The 23,117-nt window shown below is 38.0% G+C and overlaps 1 protein-coding gene across 2 annotated transcripts; it reads right to left on the reverse strand.

Moving 5' to 3' along the window:
* Positions 1–1,146: 1,146 nt before the first annotated feature.
* Positions 1,147–22,985, reverse strand: KRIT1 (KRIT1 ankyrin repeat containing). 2 transcript variants are annotated; one of them, XM_035318716.1, is made up of 18 exons: positions 22,916–22,985; positions 21,386–21,457; positions 20,324–20,453; positions 19,709–19,868; positions 18,286–18,378; positions 17,277–17,406; positions 15,094–15,337; positions 14,680–14,795; positions 14,151–14,294; positions 12,950–13,106; positions 12,570–12,677; positions 10,784–10,940; positions 8,495–8,646; positions 7,694–7,860; positions 5,962–6,049; positions 4,037–4,243; positions 3,583–3,699; positions 1,147–2,912 (listed from the first exon to the last, which is right to left on the reverse strand). In XM_035318716.1, exons 3-18 carry the CDS (start codon positions 20,423–20,425, stop codon positions 2,844–2,846), a joined length of 2,211 nt encoding a protein of 736 aa, XP_035174607.1. In that variant the 5' UTR covers positions 20,426–20,453; positions 21,386–21,457; positions 22,916–22,985; the 3' UTR covers positions 1,147–2,843. The 2 variants fall into 2 exon arrangements, with proteins under 2 accessions (XP_035174607.1, XP_035174608.1); XM_035318717.1 differs by lacking the exons at positions 1,147–2,912; positions 3,583–3,699 and adding an exon at positions 3,725–3,938.
* Between the last annotated feature and the right edge of the window lie 132 nt (positions 22,986–23,117).

Below are 23,117 nucleotides of genomic sequence, written 5' to 3' on the forward strand. Positions count from 1 at the left end.
CAGCTCCTCACACCTTTCTTTCAGATAGTTGTAAGTGAGCAATGAGGTCTCCCCTGTGCCTCCTCTTCTCCAGACTAAACAACCCCAGTGCCCTCAGCCGCTCCTCACAGGACTTGTGCTCTGTAAGAAAGGCTGGAAATGGTAGCCACAACGCTGGGAGACCACAAGGTGCTGCTCACAGCCCCATGTACCTCCTCACATGGTCTCAGGACAAAACAGGGGCTTGACCCATTAGACAGCCCATTAATTTAAGGCCGGGAACCATTCTATGGGTAATTTGAGGCTCGCAGCAATTCAGCCAACCTACAGTCACGCACGTAATGCTTCTGTACAGCACAAGGCATCCTGGCTAGGCCCAAGCCAGTCCTATCTTGCAGTGAGGCCCACACTGAAAGGGGGAAAAAACCCATCCTGGCAGCGGGGCAGTCTAATGATTAATTATCCTGCTTGGTAAAAATGTGCCTGTTTTTCAGTTTAAATTTTCAACTACAATTGTGCCTTACTCAGCCTCATTGGAATATTCCATCAAATCTTTGCTTTATCAACTATATGGTTATTGATTTAAAAATACTTGTTAGAGAAACTGTAACAGTTGACCTAAACCTTTGTAAGCAGGAGCTGTTTCATTTTTAGACTCACCCTTCTTGGAGCTTTTTTCCATTCTGAAGGACTATTACTAGCAGTCTGTCTCTACATTAGATTTCTCTCTGCTCCTATTTCACATTTCCCCACTTCTAGACAAAAGGACAGCACTTGCCTTCCTTGTCACAGCAACCCAGTGACAACTGCTACGTACCCAGCTGCCAGAAGCCTACCTGGACAGCATGGCTGGGCTCTCAGACCTCAAAAACTCCCTTGGTACACAGCATCTGCAGCCTTTGGGTTTGCCAGGACCAAGAGTTTCCAGTTTTTCCGATCAATGCCCAAGCTGTATCCAAGGTGCACAGCAAGGTGCTCTGTGTGCCTTAATTTGTAGTAACCCTGGAACTCTCCCTGTGATCCTATCTCATGATCACCCTACAAAACTTGCAAAGGTAAGCCTGTTAAAAAAAAAAAAAAAAGTGTTTTATAAAGTAATAGCACTTGCTTGGTGAGACATTTGATGGTAATTCCACGCTGGTGGCAATAATATGAAACCAACAAAGATGACTTGTTGTAAACAATTTATTAAGTAGTAATAAATAAGAATCTTAGCAGAAAGAACTATACAGCATTAAGGCATATTAATACTGTTGTTAAATATGTGACTGTAACACACATCTTAACATTCTTCCTCTAGCTTTGTAACAAAGTGCTGTGTATGGAAAAGTACTTCTGATACCCGTGCCCCATGATAGCAAGGACGGACTATGATGGACCTAAGTGTTCCATTATTTACCTTAAATAAAAGATAACCATCCATGAAGATTTGCTGTTCTTTATGACAGCAAAGTTTCAGTTCTAAAGCATAGCTTTCTAAGAAGATAACAAATGAAGTCTCCTTTTCACTTTTTTTAAGCTGTTAATTTCTTAAAATGTACTTAATAGTAGTAAGGTACTAGTAAAGGCATTATAAAACAACACAGTTCCTAACACTTGTTTTAATCTTCACTTTAAAAAACAACAAAAAAAGCCACTTGTCTGTAAGTTACTTTACAAAATATTGCACACTGTTTTAGCATGCAGTTTACATGGAAGAAATAGTCAAGTGCACTTAAAACCCCAAAATGCAACTAGGATTTTTAAAGATGTGTAATGAATACTATTTTAAGGTACAACGACATGTTTCAGACTCCATAGCGTTTCACCTTACACTTAGGACCCAACATGTTAAGACCCAGTCCTAACTCTGCAAAGAGCAAGAATGCTTATAAACTGTATTGTTGCATTATAAACTGTAACTGTTACATAAAGAATGTTCATTTCTGCATCCTGCACTCCTTGTGGCTTCAAGAAACTGAAATAAGAAATGAGTAGGAGAATGAGTTTAACAGAAATAACTCAGTACATCCTATATGAGCTTTTGTTACTGCATATGTATTGCAATCCAGGGTAAGATTTATTAAACTTTCTGAAGACTTCTGAATAAGATTTATTTATAAATCTGTATCTCCCTCTCCTTCACATACAAAATTTTATATTGCACAGCAAAAGTAGAAATCCAGTTTTCCTATAACAAGCATGCTAAACATTTAATATGGCTTTTGTAGATTCAAAGTATTTCCCTTTTGACATCCTCATGCAGTATTTTAGAATAAATTTGAATACAAAGTATGAGAAAGAGTAAAAATAAAGCCAGCTATAACATTTGTCAGAAACCAAATAAAAAATACGAGTTTATCAAAAGTAGTTGGTCAAAGGCTTGACTGGTCTTCTAGGCATACTTATGAACAGTATTTTAAAAATAAAGTTTGTCTACAAATACTAAAACATATACAACCTCCTTGATGTTCCACAGAAAGACAGGAAAGGTAAATAGGTTAACTGAGACTTGCTTAGTGGCACCAGCAGTCTCATAATCCTCTGGGAACAAAACTTCCCAGATTCATTCTCATCCAGCAATCAAGAATCAAGAATGATTCTGTATTCACTCTTGTCTGACCAAAATTTACATTTTACCAGCTTTATTGGTTTACCTCAAGCTCTACAATAGCTTATATGCAAAACAAAAATATTTATAAAAATAATAGATATGTTGTATAGTTTTTTTAAAAAAATAAACCATGCAGCTTCTGTACAAAGTTAAAAAAACAACTGTACAAATTGACTTTTCTATTGTGTAAAACTCATGTACGTGGAAGTCTTCTGTTAGGATGGGAATTGTTTTTTGCTTAGCCATAAGATGCTGTTTCATAACTTTTCCATCAGTCATTTCTTTCACTTGGCATTAACTGGCCATTTAATTTCATCAGAAGTTTTACGACGAGACCTGCCTGTACAAGGGCATACAATTAAATTCTAATCAGCATTTCAGATCAATGACACAAACAGTTTAAATATATGGCAAATGTAAGTATACAAAATGATAGAAATTACGTCATTTTAGACGAAACAAGAAAAACAAGAATTAGATTTTCCTCATAAATCAGAAAGGGTTTTTCAAAACATTAAATCACTTCATGCCCTCTATCCATATTCTTAAGAATCAAAAGGCAACTACTGTCAAAGTTTACAAGAGACTCAAAGCTGTAGTTCTCTTGCAACACATTTTAACATGACATATTTTCACTAATATTATCCAATCCCAAACTCCACTAGTTTGATAGAAAAGTTACCAGCTCTAACTCCTTGATTCTTGTCATATTTGAAATTGTCCTTAGAGTCTAAAGCATTGGGTAGGTGCAACAAACAGTTTCCATTACAAAAAATCTATTCCCTAATAATTGCAGATGTATTTTTACATATTTTGAACCCTAAAGGTTTCACATACCAGGAAAACAAGCAAACATTCTGAAATATTAACAAGAGTTCTCATTTGAAAATCATTTTTGTGGGGACCTGGTTGGAGCTTCTTTTATACAGAACAAGGGTAGGCAATCTCAAAAGAGAAGTCTAGGAAAAATAATTTAACATAAATAAAGGATGAAAAATGACAATGCTTACCTGTTTGGTATGCACAATAAAGCTCATTTTGTTTTCCAGACTGTGTATTTGAAAACATGTATCTCCATCTCCCAACTGCCACATAAAGCAACCATACTTTAGGCTGAGGAGTAAAGCCTACAATGAAATGTAGTAAACCATCACTCAGAAAATACTCTCCATACCTACAAACTGAATTTTCCTTACTTTTTCTTACTTAAGATAGGATTCTACCTAAGTTAAACAGTATGTTCCATTATCTAGTTGTAGCTTATAAAGTAGTCAAGTGGAAAAATACGAGGCATTTTATTAGTAGTGCCTTTTGAAGACTTCAGTATCTTGGAAATCTTCACAGTCAAGTTGCATGTGAAAAGAGACTGGTAAAAAAAAAAGTAGCAAGTTCAAGTAGCATAGAGAATTTAAGAGAACAGAATTTAAACTTAGCAGCTTTTATTGGCAGATCACTTAAACTGACCTTCGTTTCCATGTTGAGGAGATGCAGCCCTTTCACGTTTACTCCTACATACACTTTGATGACTTTATGGCTACTTGAACTTGCTTTGGTGAATATCTGTCCGGTGAAAAAAGCTGCTCCGTAAGTAGGAATTTCCCAGCAATTCTGCAAAAACATGCGCTGAAGGTGATGCATCTCTTTACTTACACCTTCACTGGTGCTGAGGTTCTAGAAATAAAAGAACAATGGCAATCAACACGTCTTCCCAAATAATTGTGTTTATTTGAAGAAAATCCACAGTTTAGTAGAATTCCCACTAAACTAGTATTCCCAAAGCGCTTTCCCAGCAACCATTCTCCTGCACCTAAACCCTGGAGTCACAGAAAGGTTCAGATGCCAAAACAGACTGAGGCAGAAAGCAGGTGTCTGTATGAGCATCAAAAAATCTTAACCACAGACACCCGAGCACTGCAGGTCCCCACTATCTTCCCTCTCTCAGAAGTACATTGGACTTGTCAGGCGCTAAATACATAAAATCCAAAAAGCCCTAAGCATTCCTCCTTTGAGGGTTCCAAGGCATGTTCAGATGAACAAGTACCTCCCCCCAAAACAGCACAGATTTTCTATTTTTTAAACAAAGGGTGGCACAGCTTTGTTTTCTTCAGCAGGGCCCTCGATCAGAGTGAGACATGCTCCTGCTGTCTCTTCCTCTTCAGTAACGTGAAACAGTCACAACAAAGGGTTGTTACAATGCGCTCCCACCTCAGAATATACTGATGTAAAGCACCCTAAACAGAAAAAAGGGGAAATATCTTTTTGAGTTCTGAAGCTAAAAAACATTTCTGAAATAAAAATTTGTCTGGGCCACACATAGAAGGCACAGGGCCAAGAGGGAACACAACAATTTAGCAATCAGGGGGGCATAATTGTGGGTGTGGTGGGTGGCACCAACCTCTTTGGTTCCACACCCTGCATTACTGTTTACCTGAATTCTACACAGCTATTTTTAAAATGTAAAATATATGAATGTCTTTGGAACAAAGATTGCAGCTCCTTTCCCCTTCACTTGCACCCAAAAATAATGGCCTAAGAACAGAAGCCTAGAAAGCTGCGCTCACTCTTATGTATTATCTAATAAAAGAAAGTAGAGAATACTCTGCTGTGCCCTCTTCTATACCACAGTCTTAGAAAAAACATCATCACCCTCTTCTTCATCTGTATTATAAAGACAAGGAATGATCTACTGGTTTCTGACGGAAAAGGTGTAGACACCAGGAGAAAGCATATGATTGAGTAACCTCACCTCAAAGAAAAAGCAGCAAGGCCTGAAAACATTCTCTGTGTGCCTCTGCAGAGTTTCCTGTCAGCTACCGTAAGCGATGCATGTCAGCTGGTACAATTCTCTCTGTCACACCTTACTTCTTCCACAATTTGTTACAAAGTTCACTAATTTAATTTTCTGGTGTGTCTGACCCAGTTTGGAATTCACAGCCCGAAGTTAGATGTCTTCTACAGAAGCAGCCCAAGTCCACATTTAAAAGTTTTGCTAAATGAACTACTCTAGTTGGTGTAGTTTGTTAGCAGTACTGACTCACATCCTTAACATACAAGTTACATGGGCACAAAGGAGTTTATGGATCTATCACTGCAAGAAGATGTGAAAATATAAAACAGCATAGATTTTCTGCATGTCCACCTCATTTGGCAACATCCCCCAATGGAAAGTTAATGCTGAGGATAAATGAACAGACGACAAAATTATATTTATTTTTAAGAAACAAAACTACTGTAACTGCACAAGAAATAGAACTTTGCAACAACCTACACTAAAATTTCAGAACGTGCACATTTCCAGCTTTATATGTGAACATTTTTGTTCATTAACTGACAACCAGTCAAATACATGTTTAAGATAGGATTTTCTAGAATTTTACTGTTTGTCCTACCTTGTATTCGTGAAGTATCCTGTTTGTCCAATGAGGAGCTTTACTCTTCAGTTTAGTAATTGGCACTATGGATTTAAGATTTTCTTCACTACAAGAAAAACAAAGCAGAAAAGAAGTTTTCCTCCATCAGACAATGTAAGGACTCAAAACAATGTCTGCCAGCTTGCATCTTCAAGCCACATACACAGAGCTAGACAGTCAGCTCCTCTTCTACCTTGCCTCCTCAGGTGAGAAGCTATCCTGAAATCAAAGCTAGGGCTTCCTAAAATGAAGTGCAATTCTCAGCAAATGGCAATGCAGTTGACAGAGTTTTGTGTTAACCACTCTGTGTCACTGATGATGGACGTGGCAGGGGGAGGAAATGCTAGCAGGAGAACACGACTCTTACTTGATTACAGACCAGTTTGGTGGTTTCCAGTTTGGAAGCCAAAATTATATAGGGACAGTCGCTTAAACCAGACAAATCACATCACTTGGTAAGGATGACAGCTCATGGGCACTCTTCCCTTCAGTGCTGTGTTCGGTACCAACAATAGCTAGGCCCATTCATCTCCATGTGAAAATTAAATAGGTTCACTCTCATATTATGAGCTATCTATAGAAAGTTCTGCTTTAAAAAGAGGCAACAAACACTAAAAGGAAGCCATAAAAGCCTAGTTGGCTTTCATGCACTATTAATATAGGTTGCATCCCTTTTCCACTATATTTGTCCATAACTGCACCACCAAGCAGAAACCCTGCACAGGACAATGTATTGGGGTCACTGCTGGTTTTCTGCTCAGTGAGCTCATTCATTCGTCTAGCTTACTCTGTACAGGTACAGTCCCTATGCCTAACAGAAGGCAGAGAAAGGAACGTGCAAGTGAGGCAGTACAGCCAGCCCTTTCAGAGGCAGCTCACACTTGCGTCAGTGTAACTGCAGCAAAAAAAATGCACCTGATTTACTGATGGTGGAGTACATAACCAAGAAAAGCAAGCTAACACAGCTCAGCTGATGCTGTGAATGAGAACAGGTAAGAAGTATAGTAACGTCCCAGAATAGCACAGCTGCTGTTACATGAATGAGCTGGGGTGGAGATGGTGGGGGATGGGGTGAAGGTTCACACCGCAGAGGAGTGAAATCCTGATGTGTTCAGGTATCAGTGTAGGAATGTATGTGGGAGGAAAAAAACACATCCCAGAAGAGCTCAGCCACAGCTCCGCAAGTGAAGAGAAGGGGAGAGAAAAGCACCATCTGGCAGAGCCCTGCTGGTGCTGTGTTTCTGACCAATTTGGTGTAGCATTTCATATGCAAACGTGAACAGAAATAACCCTCTCCATCGTCTCTCCATCCCACCTCCAAAAGATGGAGGAAAGCCAGTCCCAGAACTTGGTCTATTTGGACATAGTAAGGAATTCCTTCAGCATAGGCCAGTCCCCATCCTGTCAAAACCCTTCACTTGCATGAAGACGGTTATACACGTTCATGTTACTGTATCTCAGCATAGACTTGCAGAAGACAGAACCTGCATCCCTCTGCCTGGGACTGCAATAAGTAAAATTAGTGTGTTTTTCAGACATCACATCTAACTTCTGTTAATGCTACAAGGGTTATGTGGTCACTCTGAACTCAGTGATGGAGAATAATAATAAACAATACTATACCTAAAATTTGAGAGTTTCACAGTAAGTGGAACTATCTAAAAGATGTCACTGAAAAACAAAATTTGAAGTTTTAAATGCACATACTTACTTCAGAAAGCCCTGTTTATGTTTCTTGCTCTCATAATTTCCATAGACTATTTGTAGGAGCAGACTTGCCAGTGTGATCAGCTTGGCATCAGGTGATGTATAGAAACCTTTCAGTAAGTTATATCTGGCTTCATCAAAAAGAATAAGAATAGCCAAAGGATCCTCAATCTGTTAAAAAAAAAAAAAGTGGTTTCTTGTTAAAATAAAATGTGCTTAGAGACAATAAATACAATTTCTCACTGATTTAGAGATAGAACACAAAGGTGTGATCCAGCTTGAAATGTACCTTTTAGTAATGCTTTGTAATGGAAAAAAAAAGAATTATTTTCATTGACTTAATTCAAGACTTCACTGATCTAACGCATTTACAATTTAAAGGTGACTAGCACACCATGCCCAATCAAAAGGTTCACAGAAGTACTGATATATGTGTCCTCCCACCCCCCATCCATTCTGAATATGTTTGAATAATCCCACTGAAACTGACCAATTAAATATTGGATACATCACTGTACGAGGAAAACAAAGAAAACAGGGTAGGTTATTATTATGTGCGTGACAAACAGAGACTGGGGCATACAATAAACCAAACAGTTAAGAAGGTGAGAAATTCAGAGAGTCTGAGAGAATGTTGAACAGGCATAGGACAGAACTTGAAGACAAACTCTTACAGAAAAGGGAAGAAGAGAAGAGATCTGATTTAAGTATGGAAATTACTACAGTCACTAAACACAGTGAGTGTTGATGTTCCAGGTATCCTGATTCAGACCATGGTTTCATGCTATCACTTCTATGTGCAGACCTTTTTTTCTATTTCCAGTGGAAGTCTCACATCTCTTCTCAGGAAAAGCTGTGAAGTTTCCCTCTGAGGATCCAGATTTGTCAGTTCAGTGAATATTTCAGGCCAGTCTCGAATATGCTGCAAAGGTTTGTGATATGGCTTCAGTTGGAGGCCTAGAAAATACCAGATTGTTTATAAATAAACAAAACAATAACCTAGCATATACATATATGGATGACTAAATGCCAAAAACAGAATATCTGAAACTGAGAACTCATTAACAGTTTTTCCATTCTTTCTAAACTGCTATATATAAAAGGTTTTGAAAATACAGATTGATTGACAAAACTCTTGGTGTATATTTAATTAAAGCGCTAATGATGAATCTGCTGTTTTCAGCTTCAAGAGATAACTTGTATTTAAAAATTTAATGGAATACCAAGATGGACCATAAAACCACAAGTAAAGGGAATCCAGAAAGCAAGCAGTCATATTAAATAAATCACAATAATTATTATGGGAGAAGGTCCAAAAGTCTGATTTTGACAGAAAAATACAGATACAGCTAATCTTGCAAACCTATTTACCATTTTCAGAGATATAATCCATAATCCTTTCACAACAGACTTTTTTTTTTTTTTTTTTAAATCTGTGAAATATCTTGTCAGGCTACAATAATTTGAATTTACACGTTCTCCTGTCTGTATCAGAAATGAGAAACGAATGCAAAGCTTCCAGCTACAGTCCTTCTACATACAGAAGTCCACACCTTCAGTGGTGCTCGTTCACTTGTCCTCCCTGTCTTTGTGATTACCGTTTGGCTGTTTTCTAGTAGCGAGGATCCAGAACTGTATTGGTTTTCTCTTCACTGCCCTAACTTCTACACTGTGACATTTTACATTATATGTAAAAATTCAAAGGACCTGTTATAGTGTAACATGTTTTCACTGAGGATAATCTATTCACTCAACTTATCCCCCCTACATTCAAACACAGAAAAACATTATCCATCCTATATACAAGGAGACTGTGTGGTATTCACAATTGCATGCAACAAACTGCAAGAAATATATTTTAAAACTTGTCATTGGTTGTTTGAAGGACTGTATATCAGAAGCTGATTCATTTTCAAACGTAGCCTAAATACCTACAGAATTACTTCTTTTTAAACAAACAATGTATCAGCAAACATTTCCCCTCAAATGCAAGGGTAGTACTTCCACGATTTAAACAAAACATGATATATATGTTTAGAAACAAGACTGTTTAGCAGCAAGACTGAAATACCCAAACACTTCTTCCCTGTCTACAGCAGAGGGACTGGACTAGATGATCTTTAAAGGTCGCTTCCAACCCAAACCATTCTCTGATTCTATGATCCTTTCTGTTCCAGGTATTACATTCAAATGTAGGTTACAGTAGCCAGACTGCATACAACTACAATACGTACAGACTAAAAAAAAAAAAAAGTAACAGTGCTAAAGTAGTAGAATAATGACATCAATAAATAGAAGTTTGAATGCAAGGCTTCTGTATGAACTGTACTGTCAACACGGTATCCACTGGGCCTGAACTGTGTTTTGTAAATACTGCTATAATGTGTCTCACAGCAGTACTGTTTTCCATGGTTTGTAACAAAATACAATCACAGTCGTCCACTTTTTTTGTAGTTCTATTCATCTTTTTGCCATGTATCTCCAACTACAACTATAATATGCTTTTTATTAGATTGGTAGAAAGAACTACATGCATCCAATTTCATAAACTCTAGGAAGAAAAATACTGCTAACACAAGGATGAGTTAGCAGCATGGACTACGACAGCGAAGGTGCCATATAACAGAAAGGCAATCTGGAACAGGCTCATCTTCCAAGATGAAATACATTTTAGGTGCCACAGTGACAGAGTCAGACCTACTGGAGATAGCCAAAATGATGGCTAAAATGAAGAAGTTCTCTGTAGCTCTGGAAGCACAGTTTGGAGACATCAGGCTGTAAAGGCTGAGAGCTGATCTACTGCAGGAAAGCTTAAGCAGAGGAAATAGAAAATTGGGTCTCACTCCTTATGCAAAATATATAAAGAATGACACCTGTAAGGATCACAGAGTCTCCAGGAGGGGCAAAGCATGTCAACAGACAGCCTAGATATAAATTAATTCCTAAACATGGTTTGTAAGAAACTGATACAGAGTATTACAAATCTGTCAGAGACCATGTTTCCTATTTTAAGAAAATATTCTTTTTTTAAAAGGCAAATAAACAAAGAAATTATGATAAACTCTCAAGTATAACTAACTTCCTTGTTACTTACTGAGGTTCTCAGAACAGATCCAGATAGTGAAGTATTGCTGAGTTTCTTGAGACAAACGCATCCCTTCCATTATCTGCTGTACGGTGGTATTGTTTCCGTGTTTCAGCTCAACAGAGCGGTATGACCCATCCATACGATAAATCCGTGCCTTTTCATACTACATAAAGAATTAAACATATTGCCTGTTTAACATAAACTTTTAAAAGATCTTTCTGCAGGTGCTTGACACCGTTGAGAAAAATAACACTGCACAACTTCATATTTTTGTTTAAGAAAACTGTATGTTTCATGTCCCATGCAACTTCTTATACTTTTTTTTTTTTTTCTTTAACCACAGTAACAAGATAGGTTCTACTGATATTTTGCAGAGTTTGCCTTTGAGTTTAACTCAAAGGCAAGCAGGAACTTAAAGTTTGGGCTCAAACTCTTACAGAAAAAGGGATCTGGGTTCAACTGCCTAAGCATATCCTGAATCACTACCTCACTATTACTGGCGTGTTATGAATTATTCTCACCATTAGTGAAAAACCTTTTTTTAGTCCAAAAAAGGTTAATTTTTCAGGAGGAAAGCACCGTCCTTTACACAGACCCCAGCACAATAAGAGTATGATCTCACTAAGATCTTTTAGCCATTCAATGATATTACTACGTGTGGATGCAGTGTGCTTTCTGAGAGACTTAAACTTAAATTGGGTACTTAAAGCATACTGATATATATACACTCACAAGTCATACAAATTAATGACACATCTTGTATTCATCTCTCCAACAAGTTCAATGTTTCAGCTTCTTGGATAAAATGTTACAAGAATTTGTTATTTCCCCTCCTCAAATCTACTCAGTCCTCAAGAACTGAGACATAAATCCTAAAAACTTACTCAGGAAGATTAATGCCTTTGAAAATGACAAATGACTGAAAATGTGGCCAGAGTGTGAAGCATCAGTCTATTTTGACTGCAGTAGACACCATGAATCCTATTGCAGTTATTTATTTTTCTTCTAATTGTAATGTATTAATTCAATAGCAGTAAGTGATGACACAGTATCACCTATTATGCTCTGAAATCTACTAAAAACGTGTGCATTAGTCTTTCAGAGTCATTAGACGCACAGTTCTCACTTGATCAACTACGTAACACCCTTAGAATAAAGGGTGTCAATTCATTAATTATATTGGAATGCAAACTTTCATTCATATAGAGTGAAATGAAGTTACTTTAAAACATCGACAAAAATTTTCAACGTTTTACTGTCACCTATTTGCAGAAATACAAGTTCCATCTGAAGTTAAAGGAAAGAAACAAATGCTGTTAAGTCACTTGGCTAACATTAAAACTACTTCAGGATAATAGGAATTGCATTGTAAATTATATTTACTATCCTGGCTAGAACTCCATTGACTGCTGAGGAAGCCTGCACTGACTAAGCAACGTAAAGTCTGTTTTGTAGAAGTCTACATTTAAGCAGCTGAGTGTCCCTGTTTATCAGCACATAAGTTGGTAAGCCATAAAGAAAAATAATGGTTGTATCATCAAAAGTAGACATGAGATCAATAGTTGATGTGATGCTCCTACAAAAAAATCAAATAATCACATTTAAAGTCTCACAAGCCATAAATATTCACAGAAGAAATTAAAGAGACAAAATGCTAGTTTGTCAATATTTACACTAACAATTGAAGTATACTGCACGTTTCCAGTAACAGCTGTAAGTTGGCCTAGCTCTTCCACAAGTCTGTGTGTAAATTAAATATAAACTTCAAACTATTTAGAAAATAAACACATACAGGTTTATTTATGGCTTCCTTCAGCAGTTTTGCAGTTTCTTCCCATTCATTTTGTTTGTTCTCTTCACAGACGTTCAGTGGAGACCTTCCTTGTTGATCAGTAATGTGCTACAAACAAACAGAAACACTGAAAATACATTGTTTTGACTGGAAATGGGTAAACACTTACACATTGTCAAGATTATTAAGATCCTCGATCCTAGGGTTTAACATTTAATTGATACAGAATGGGAAAAGCAGAACTGATGAAAAATATTTAGCCATTTTTTGGGCAATCTCTCAGTAGGATCACACATTGTGATCTGGTCAAAAAGTATTTCACATGCACAGCCTAGAAAGGGGATGTTAAACTGCTATTTCTGTACATAAACAGAACTTACTCTGTCAATTTCTGGATGATTCAGTAAAATTTGTACTATTTCAGCATGCCCACCTCCAGCAGCAAAATGCAGAGGAGAGCTAAGCTGGCCATTCAAAAGGTTTGGATTGCATTTCCCCTTCTCCAACAGCATCCGAGTGGCTTCAACTTTTCCATACCTGCAGACAGATTGAAAACAGAACAGACAAGTGTAAATAACAATCTTTTTCAGATACTCCTAGATATGAAAAAGTACATTGCCATGCTCAAGACTTTAACTCTGAAATGACACCAAAGACAGAGGAACATTAATAAGTTTGTGGAAACTAGCATCAGTTCTACACTTACTTGGTACTGTCTAGTAATTGTTTATTGGATTCATTACAGACACACCCAATCTTGCTTTAAACAAAGTTTGGGTAGCTGTAGCAATGCAGTCACACCAAAAACAGGGCTCAGCCTTGCCCTCAAAAAAAATCTTTGTGAGAATCACATTAAAGCTTCTGACTGTCAGGCAGATGTCTCCTGAGAACACCTAAACCTCACACTCGTAATAGGTAAATCTGGTATATACTGTTCATGTAAATTTTCTGAGAAACACTAAAAGTCATATAAGTTTTTTGTTTGTTTTCAAACAATCAAACTTGATTTTCATGTTCTTCAGGTCATCAGACACTATTATAAATACAGAAGACTAACTTGCTTAAAGACAAAACAAAAGCATTTTTACAACTGACAAAAACTCTGTAGGAATTACAGATTAAAATCATCACAGAATTACAGAATCAGACAAGTTGCCATCTGGAGATCACCCTAAGTCAGCTTCCTGCTCAAAGCTTGACCATCACCAACACTTGCTATTGCTATATAAAACTACCTGCAGCCTTTAACCAGTAAAGACTGCAAAAGTGACCACACTAATCCAGACCCAGCAATTAAAACAGGTGCTTCAGGACAGATATAGGAACAATAGGTATGTGTTTGGTGGTATGGTATCCGTACCTGGTCTCTGAAACCATTCAGATAGCAATTATCTCAAAACCTGAAGCAGTATTTCTCTTCGAAAGGTTAACACTAACATTTATTAGAGTCAAACTCTAGAAGTCTAGATTTTTTTTTCCTTATTTTTGAATCTGCCTGGTGAATTACACAGATGCTTAGCACTAAACAATTGTTACAGCAAGAATGCACTCCATTGGCAAAAATACATTGAACCGACTCACCAGCATGCATAATGGATAGGTGCCCAGTGGTCACTGTCTAACTGATTAACAGAAAACTTTTTATCCAGAAGGTGGCTTAGTAAATCAGAATCACCTTCACAAGCACTGCGATGAAGAGGGAAATCATCTACCCACTGGTGTTCCCTATTAAATTAAAGGGAAAGCAGAAGGAAAACACAGTTCAGTAGTATTTCAATGACTAACTCACAACTAACTTCAGATCTACAGCTCATGCAGCTAAAATGTGTCAGTATTTGTACAACTAGTATTTTAGTCATGCAGTAGCCAAGCCGCAGCTGTATTCATTATGCTAAGAAATGCTTCCCTAATGTTTGTAATTTAAAACTTCCTTGACCCATCCTTTAATTGTTATGTTCCAGTACTTAGAGACTTCAAATAGATTTTTTTAAATAGGCATTTGTACGGTGAAGCCCTAAAGAGAACATCATTCTGACTGAGTCTACTAAGTACTGCTGTCATTTAACAAAGAAAAATTAACTATTGAAGAAAAAGAAATGTAAGGTAATACTTGTCCTCTGTGACACTGCTCATGCTACGTTGCCACTTTTCTCTTTTAGGAATCTGAATTTTTGAATAGTCTGGGGCTCCAAGGCCAAAGTATGGATTTATTACCACTTTGTCAACCTGTGAAGACATAATTTAAACACAGCTGGGAAAAAAAAGTCTTACTGAGATTTGGTTAAACAATCCCCCATCCAACCCACGTATTCTCTTGGAAACAAATTTATGATAGTGACATTTTATAACTAAAGAGGCTCTCGTTCAAGCATGTGGATTTTAAAATCTATTTGGCAGTAAGTGTGCAAGAAAGAAATCTGATCACATTAAAACACAAAGCATGCTCATATAAAATAAATGAATGAGCTGTAAAATGAAAATGCATGTACATTTCACAAATATAAAATGAAAATACATTTCTTACCCTATTGGTATATTGAAGGTCAGACCCAAACAAGGGATTATAGATACACATATCTGCTTTCTCCAGTGCCAACATTTTACTCTTTATTTCCAAGGCAGTATAACCCATGTGTAATGAGCTCTCTGTTTGACCAGGTTCTATAGCATAGGCAGGGTTTATTACATTTGTTTTAATTCTCTCAAGAGGAGATGGTCTGAATAAAGCTGGGATGGAATGAGACTGGGTATGCCGTTCATCCAGCCACCTGCAGAAGAGAATGAGCAAGTAATTCATTTTCATGTAGAAAATGAATATTTTGGTCATGCCTGCCCATTATTTTGTTTGATTAAGGGTTATATGTATGATAACCACACATTAAAAAAAATAATTATAATGTGCACAGAATTTTATCGCACTAAATTACTCCCCCCAAATTATTTTTTTTAAACAGAATATAGTTAAGCAAACATGTTTGCTCAAACACATTTCCGGCAGATGCAACGTCTCAAAGAAAAGGAAATTAAGATCTACAGTAAAGGTAGGGATGGTTGTAGCCGAAACACTTAACCACACCAACAAGTTATCATTTCATTTACTTTCAGTTCATCAGTGTTACTACTCTCAGCATACTCATTTTGAAACTTAAAGCAATTTGTTTAAAGTGTGAGCTGAAGTTTCAGTATGTACGCAGACTTAAGCTTCCTTTGATAGCTTAGAAACTGCTAATTCTCTTTCATGTAGACTACCACCTGCTTTTTCACATAGCTTTGCTGAAGATTATTCTGTTTCAAGTAGACTGCCTGACAATATAGAAGGGCTTTAGGGTCATGTGGAATAGGACACATGTTAAATAAAGGTCTAAGTCAGATTCGCGTTTAGGTTTCCACACATTCGTTCTCAAAAGCTTGAAATAAACTCATACTTTGCTAGAATACAATAAATTCTTTTTAGTGATTTAATGCAGAAACGTAGAAGAAAAAAATACATGCTTTGGAATAAAAGATCCACTGACAGGATCGTTTGGATCTTGCCTGTCCCAGAACCATGACTTGCAGTTCAGAGCATATTCTTAGACCTGGATTTTTAAGTCCCAGATCCAATCTATCATGTGCTGCAAAAGCTATGTTCCTGTCATTTACTCATAGTCCTGCTGCGAGGAAGGACTTAAAAATTGTGGTCATTGTGCTCTAAACACCCTCTTGCCTATCTGAGGGTATTTTCAGGTAATTTCAGTTGATAGGCTAATTTGAAAGGTTCAAACTACCATATTAAAGTGTTATTTCAGACTACCTCCATAGAGAATAATCAATATAAACTCTTTTCTATTATACTTCCAAAGTTTCTCTAACAGCTGTAAGGCTGGTGATGCATTGTAAGCAGAGCTTAGAATCTGAAGACATAAATTAACAAATAAATATAAAATCTGGCACAATGGTATACACAGAAATACTAATGAACTGTACAAACCCTACACACAAAACCTTTCCAGGAAGTAGCCTGTAATTATTATTATTATTATTATTTTGCATTAGCCAAGATCTTCACCTAACTTTATTTATGCGTGGCAGAAAAAGGTGCTCATAAACATGATGTTTTCCTATTTCCTATTAAAGGCCTCATTAACCTACAGTTCAGACAGACTTACTCCTGCAAATAAGTTCATACATAAGTATGTCTGGTATTTCTTTGTTAAGGGTATATTAAATGTAAAAAAAACCTGCTCACATGTTCAAATTTCAAATTCCTATAAATCTGGCTAAACAACTAATCACCTTTCTGAAACTTAATTCAGTACGGCAAATAAACTTGTATGGCTGGGAGAGATGCACTTCAGTGTTTCTAATGGCAAATCTAAATGGTATAAAATTAGTATTTCTACTGCAGTCTTGCAAATACTTATTGATAACATTTATGTCACTTACAGAGGATTAAATATTAGTATTTTATGTGATTTTATAAAACATTCATTGTAAACAAGGACTTCAAGAAGACACTTGATTGAAACAAGCGCACCGTTTCTCAGTTTACAAAAACATTTTGAAAAAGATTTAGAAATCTGTTGTCATGGTTTTAGATTCTGATAAATATGAAGAAAGCACCCTGATATCACTATGATTTTATTCACAAGAATGATGTAAAAATTATTTGCGACATCTCCAAATTTTCTTCTATTTTACTGTACTTTTATTTATGGCATTTCTTACTTGTCCAAGGCAATTAACATTCTTGCAGTAAGTGTAGCAAAGTGGGTGCTGGATTCACTGCAGACCCTCATGATGTCTTGTAAACAGTAGAACACGGGACATCCTGGACTGTATGCATATTTTGTATTATCTGAAAAGGAAACATACTCTGAAGACTCAAAGAAAACAATCTTGTTTTCCCTTCTGCACCTTTTGTAGTTACATGTTCCCAAACAACTGAGAGTAGCTGAACTTCTTCCATACAATAATTGATAGAAATTACATACAATCCTTACATAACAATTCACAACTCAACAGACTAGCCTTAAAAACATTAACGTGTTCAGTTACTACACCATCACTGTGATCAGCTTCATCTGAGAATTTAATATTAAATGTATGCCGTTGCCAGAAAAAAAGAACAGGCCTCAGGAACTGAAGAAGTATTTCATGCTATTGGTAACTCCACAATGGTTTTATTTATTTGATAGTTTTTTTCCTTAAGGCCTATCACAAAAACAAAAAGGAGTTTCACCAAAGGCACACAGACACTTATTTCAGGCTTGTTTTTAAAAACTTTCCCGACAAGCAGTTTACTTAGCCTTCTAAAGAACTTCTTCACCATTCCACATCAAACAAAACTGCTTACAGAATTCACTAAGCATTCTTCTCTGAGTAAACACTGAACTGAATAGTCTGGATGCCTTATTTGCAAGTGCATTCAGCAAGTTTAAAGGAGGTGATTACAGTTCAAAACATATGCATTAAGTGAACAAATACAGCTTAAATCCATAAGTGAAAGTGTGCTATAGTTATAGAAATAAATGCAATCCATTAAAAACAAGTTTTTCCCATGCCTTTATGTAACATTTTCAAGTTTTAAAGTGTTCAGAGAGAGGTTTCCATGCAAATCTAGCTTTTAAATGTTTAAATACAAAACAGACATACAGTGTATTCATAAGAATTCTTATACCCTCAACTGAACCTCTACTAAAACGAATGCAACTTCAGAAATTATGTTTAGCGTTACCTTTCACAACGGTTGGAACAATGTAAAGTGATGCCTCCTGGCCTGTCTTCTCTCCATCAAGAGGAAACTTCTTCATTAACACTACACGCTTCCCTAGTATGGTATTAAAAAAACAAACAAACAAACAAACAAAAACAATTAATTAATCAAGAAAGCAAAACAATCCAGAGTTGGCTAGCAGAATGCTTACCAGACCCATCCTTCCTAATTTCTATGAAGAAAAATCACTTATTATTAGCTATAACCTAAGGGAAGGTTAAAAAATCTAAATAAATACACAAAACAAAGAACATAAATATGTATGTACTCATTAGCCTGAAAGATGACAGACCGTACACCTTGTTTCACAGTAACTTTTCTATGCCTCTAATTATTCAGGTAGCATTCACCCCCTAAACCACTTATCTTTAAGTTAAATAAGATTCTTTCTGAAATGAAAGTGCAGCTGCATGCAATATTTCAGGTTAGGGTGATTCATGTAGCAGTAGGACACTATTTTCTGTGTTATCCTCCCTTCCACCCTTACAGAATCTAGCATTTTGTTTGCTTTTCTGACCGCAGTTGCATATTGTAGCAGAGGCTACACTGAACTGTGCATATTAATGCACGGTTCCTGAATCAATTTAAAACTCTCCAAACTGTGTAAAAAACAGACAGCTTTTGCTTTTGCTAAGCATCCCTCAATGTGTATTAATGCTGTTATTTCATGTTTCCTGCTTCACTACCTTTAAGCCCATCCAACTCCACCTAGTGCCACCTACAACATTTTACCATAGAACCAGTTTTTCCAAATTGTTAGCACTATATTTATTGTCTTGTCTGCACCGACAACCTTCGCAGTGTAACCTTACTTACAAAACAGAGATGAGGTACACAGAAAAAAAAAAAAAAAAAGTGCTTTAGTCAGTATAGTTTATACCAATCTGGAAATTAAATAAGCTGACTAAACCAATTTTTGTCAGCACAAATGCAAGGTCACTTGCTGGACCAGCTATGTCAAAGTAATAAAAAGAAAATGTACCAATCAAACTATAATCATAACTGACACAGTTGTGCCACATGTTTTTTCACACAGATATTCCATCTTTTATACAATGCTGGCATCAGATCAGACCAAGGTTAAAAAAGCTACTTCAATCTTCTTTGCCAGAAGTTTAGCTATAAATCTCAATTTGAGGTAAAGTAGTAGAACAAACAGAAAAAGTTTCACTTAAGAATCTTTTAGTAAGCATTTTATGGACTTGGAAGGTAACGGGAAACAATGGAAAATGAAAGGTTTTAGCAGTGCAGTGGTTTTTGATGTAACTCAAAATGTACCTTCTTTTTTTTAATTTCACGCTCTTGTACAACCTCCCTGTGTCCATTTAAATTTTAAACTATTTTACAGAGCTATCAACAATAAATCAGACTAGAATATTTTTACCTTTAATACCCTGATTGGCTGGTGATATTGGTTTGGTGGCTTCTAATACGTAATCCAAGATGCTCTGAGTTATCTCAGTGCTTCCCTGCAGTTTAGTTTCCAGCAAAACTTTCTTTCTTTTTTTCTTTTGACCTTCAATGGGAACTTCGAGAAGCAAAATCTTTCAAACAATAAAGAAACAAAAGGCGTTCAAGCACAACTTAGACAAGTATAGAACAACTGGGTAGGTTTTTCGTTTGTTTGTTCATTTTTAGATTTATCACACCATAGTAAAAGCAGTAACCAAATTCATGAAGTATTGAATCTGGTTGAGCAGGACAGTGAACTCAGAATGACCTCCACAACAATAAAGTTAACGATAAAAAGACAAGGCTGCTCCCTTGTACTAAGCAGCCCACAGGTGAAAGGCCCTGATGTGAAATGAAAGACAAGGAAATTACACAACCGTAAAGTGCTCAAATAGTCTAATGATGGTGCGACACACAGTAGGTATGTGACATGCATGTATGTTATTTAAGCAATCTTACTGTCAGATTTTCTTTTCTGCTGTATTATTATACATTTATTATTACATATTTTTAAAATGTTAATAAAGAAAAAGTCTTAAAGTTTTACTTCATAGGATTTAGCTCGATATTCCCGAGAGTTGAGGCTAGCAGTATTTTTTGGACGAATCACAGCAACGTAGGCATCTCCAATGTTTTCTGGGTTTCCCATCTCTCCTCCTGCTTCTTTAATCTTATCCCTGGAAATAATGAATAAACAGGAAGTAAAGATTCAGTTGATATTAAAAACAAATCCAACAGCACACTAAACACCAGTATGCAGTGATTATGGCCACTGATTCTTTGCGTTATTCAATTATTATTTGTTATCTCTTTAGCTGGAGAAATACCAATGGTTACTATACTTCTGCTTACTGTTCATGAAATAACAGACAAAAATAAGAGAATGGGGAAAATCTTACATTACATAGACTTCATATGAATAATCTTGTTCTCTAAACCACTTTTACAATAAACATATTTTTCCTATCTGTAAATAACTCTTCACATTTTGCAAGCCAGACGTAAGGCCAAAGAATTTTAGGACACTGAAAACAAAAACTGTTTTAAAGTTACAAGCATGGTAATTCACAAAAGGTGCTGTCACAAAGTACTGTATTTCTATCAGTTACACAGGGATTTCAGGAAAAACCCTTGAACCCTTTCCTTTTATTTCTCCCAATATGAAGTAAAATAGTCTTGACTACTGTGCACGTAACAGAGCTGATAAAAATAAGCTATAAGATGGATTTTTTTTTTCCTTTAGCAGGATTGTAAGCTGAGCCACAATCCATTCAAACACAGCTTCTGGAAGAAATACGTCTTCAGTTTTAGCAAAGTGAACAGAGGTCTCAAATTTAATTGAATACAAAATTTTGCTTATGCTTCAATTCAACCTAAAGTGACAACTCCTGTAATTATAAAATCTTACAAAAATGCTTGGGAAAGCCTCTTAGGGCTAACAAAATCACTTCATCGATCAGATTCAAGAGAGCCTGTCATGTCTGGCCATTAGCACTTTTCAGATGATCATTTTCTTAATTTCCACATGAACCTCCTTTGAGTCCACATGCTATTTGCGGATTAATTCTTCCACAAAGATTTTTAACATTACTGTTTATATCTTCTTCACCTTTTCTAGGAGAAACAGAGGTCTTCAGATTCCCATGCCTTTAGTCCAATATTTCTGCTGGGATCAGACTACCTGAAAATATATTGAAAACATACATAAATAACAGCACACACACTTTCACCTTCAATTAAGACAACTGCATCAGTTTGCTGATGTAATGGTGACACTTGAGTATATCAGGAAATAAGTATCTAAATATGGATTGGCATTGCAGTAGCTTCTAGAAACATCAAATAAGCAACGCACTAACTCATGAGATTTAAAGGAACAAGAAATACCCATCCCTTGCAGGCAGTTGGGCAAGGCATGGTGTCTGGGTGTCCTTAAACACACTGGGGTGCATTGAGTTTGGGTCATAAGAGTGTGGACATGGAACCTGCGTGGCCAGGGCTGGGCCACCTGGGTGGCTGGTGTGTGGGCAACAGGCAGATTTGCTCACAAGGAGGCTGCTCTGAGCTCAATCCAGAGTGGGTACGATGATTTCGGGAAACGAATAGCTCTGAGAGCTGCCACGTGACTTCAGAAAACAAAAACAGAGGGTGAAGAAGGAGGATGTGACAGTAAAAACTTTCAGAAGACACCACCTGTGACTTGATCCTAACCAGACCCTGACGGCTATAATACATATGCATCCCAGCAGATGTGGGCTCTGAAGAACATGCTTCAACCAGAACCCTCCAGAGCTGCTGACCCTTCCCCGCTCCCTCACACCCCACTGAGGCCCAACGTGCACCCGAGGTGGTTTCTACCATGCTGCAGTAAGGTGACTGAAGCTGCACTTCCTCTCCCACATGAATCCTGAAATAATTAAGGTTGGCAAAGACCTCCAAGATCATCTGGTCCAACCGCCCCCTACCACCAGTGTCACCCACTAAACCATGTCCCTAAGCACCATGTCCAACCTGTCCTTGAACACCCCCAGGGACGGTGACTCCACCACCTCCCTGGGCAACTCGTCCCAACGCCTGACTGCTCTTTCTGAGAAGAAATGTCTCCTCATTTCCAACCTGAACCTGCCCTGATGCAACTTGAGGCCATTCTCTCTGGTCCTATCACTAGTTACCTGTGAGAAGAGGCTGACCCCCAGCTCCCCACACCTTCCTTTCAGGTAAGCTGTAGTGAGCAATGAGGTCTCCCTGAGCCTCCTCTTCTCCAGACTAAACAACCCCAGTAGCCCTCAGCCGCTCCACACAGGACTTGTGCTCCAGGCCCCTCACCAGCAGTTGGACGCGAAGCAGCACACGACAGCACGCTCCAGCTCCGGGCAGCACCCTCCCCTCCCCTCCCCTCAGCACCCCGGGCTCGGTGGCAGGGCCGTGCCCCCGCCTTCCTTGGGGCCGGCAGCCCCGCGCCCCGCTCCCGCCCTCGGCCTCCTCCGCCCGGCGCCCGGGCAGCGCCCCACGGCCGGGGCCGCCCCAAACTTCCCAGCTCCTCCCCAGCCGAGCCCCGGGCCCATTCAGTGACCACCCCGAAGCGGGGAATCCCTCGGGGGGGGATCCCTGAGCCCCGCTCTCTCGCTCCCTCCCTTGCCTTCCTCGGTGCCGCCGGCGGCCGCCTCCCCCGGCGCATCCTCGCTGGGCGCCGCAGACGCGCCCCGCCGCGCTCCGCCCCGGCTCCTCCCCGCTCCTCCTTCCCTTCCTTCCCTCCCTTCCCTTCCCTTCCCCGGCCCGGCGGATCCGCTTCCCGTCGGAGCCCCGCGGGCCCCGGCCGCCCATGAGTTTCCGGGTCGGCG

This window comes from Oxyura jamaicensis, chromosome 2 (genome assembly GCF_011077185.1).
Source record: "Oxyura jamaicensis isolate SHBP4307 breed ruddy duck chromosome 2, BPBGC_Ojam_1.0, whole genome shotgun sequence".
In the NCBI taxonomy this organism is placed as follows: Eukaryota; Metazoa; Chordata; class Aves; order Anseriformes; family Anatidae; genus Oxyura; species Oxyura jamaicensis.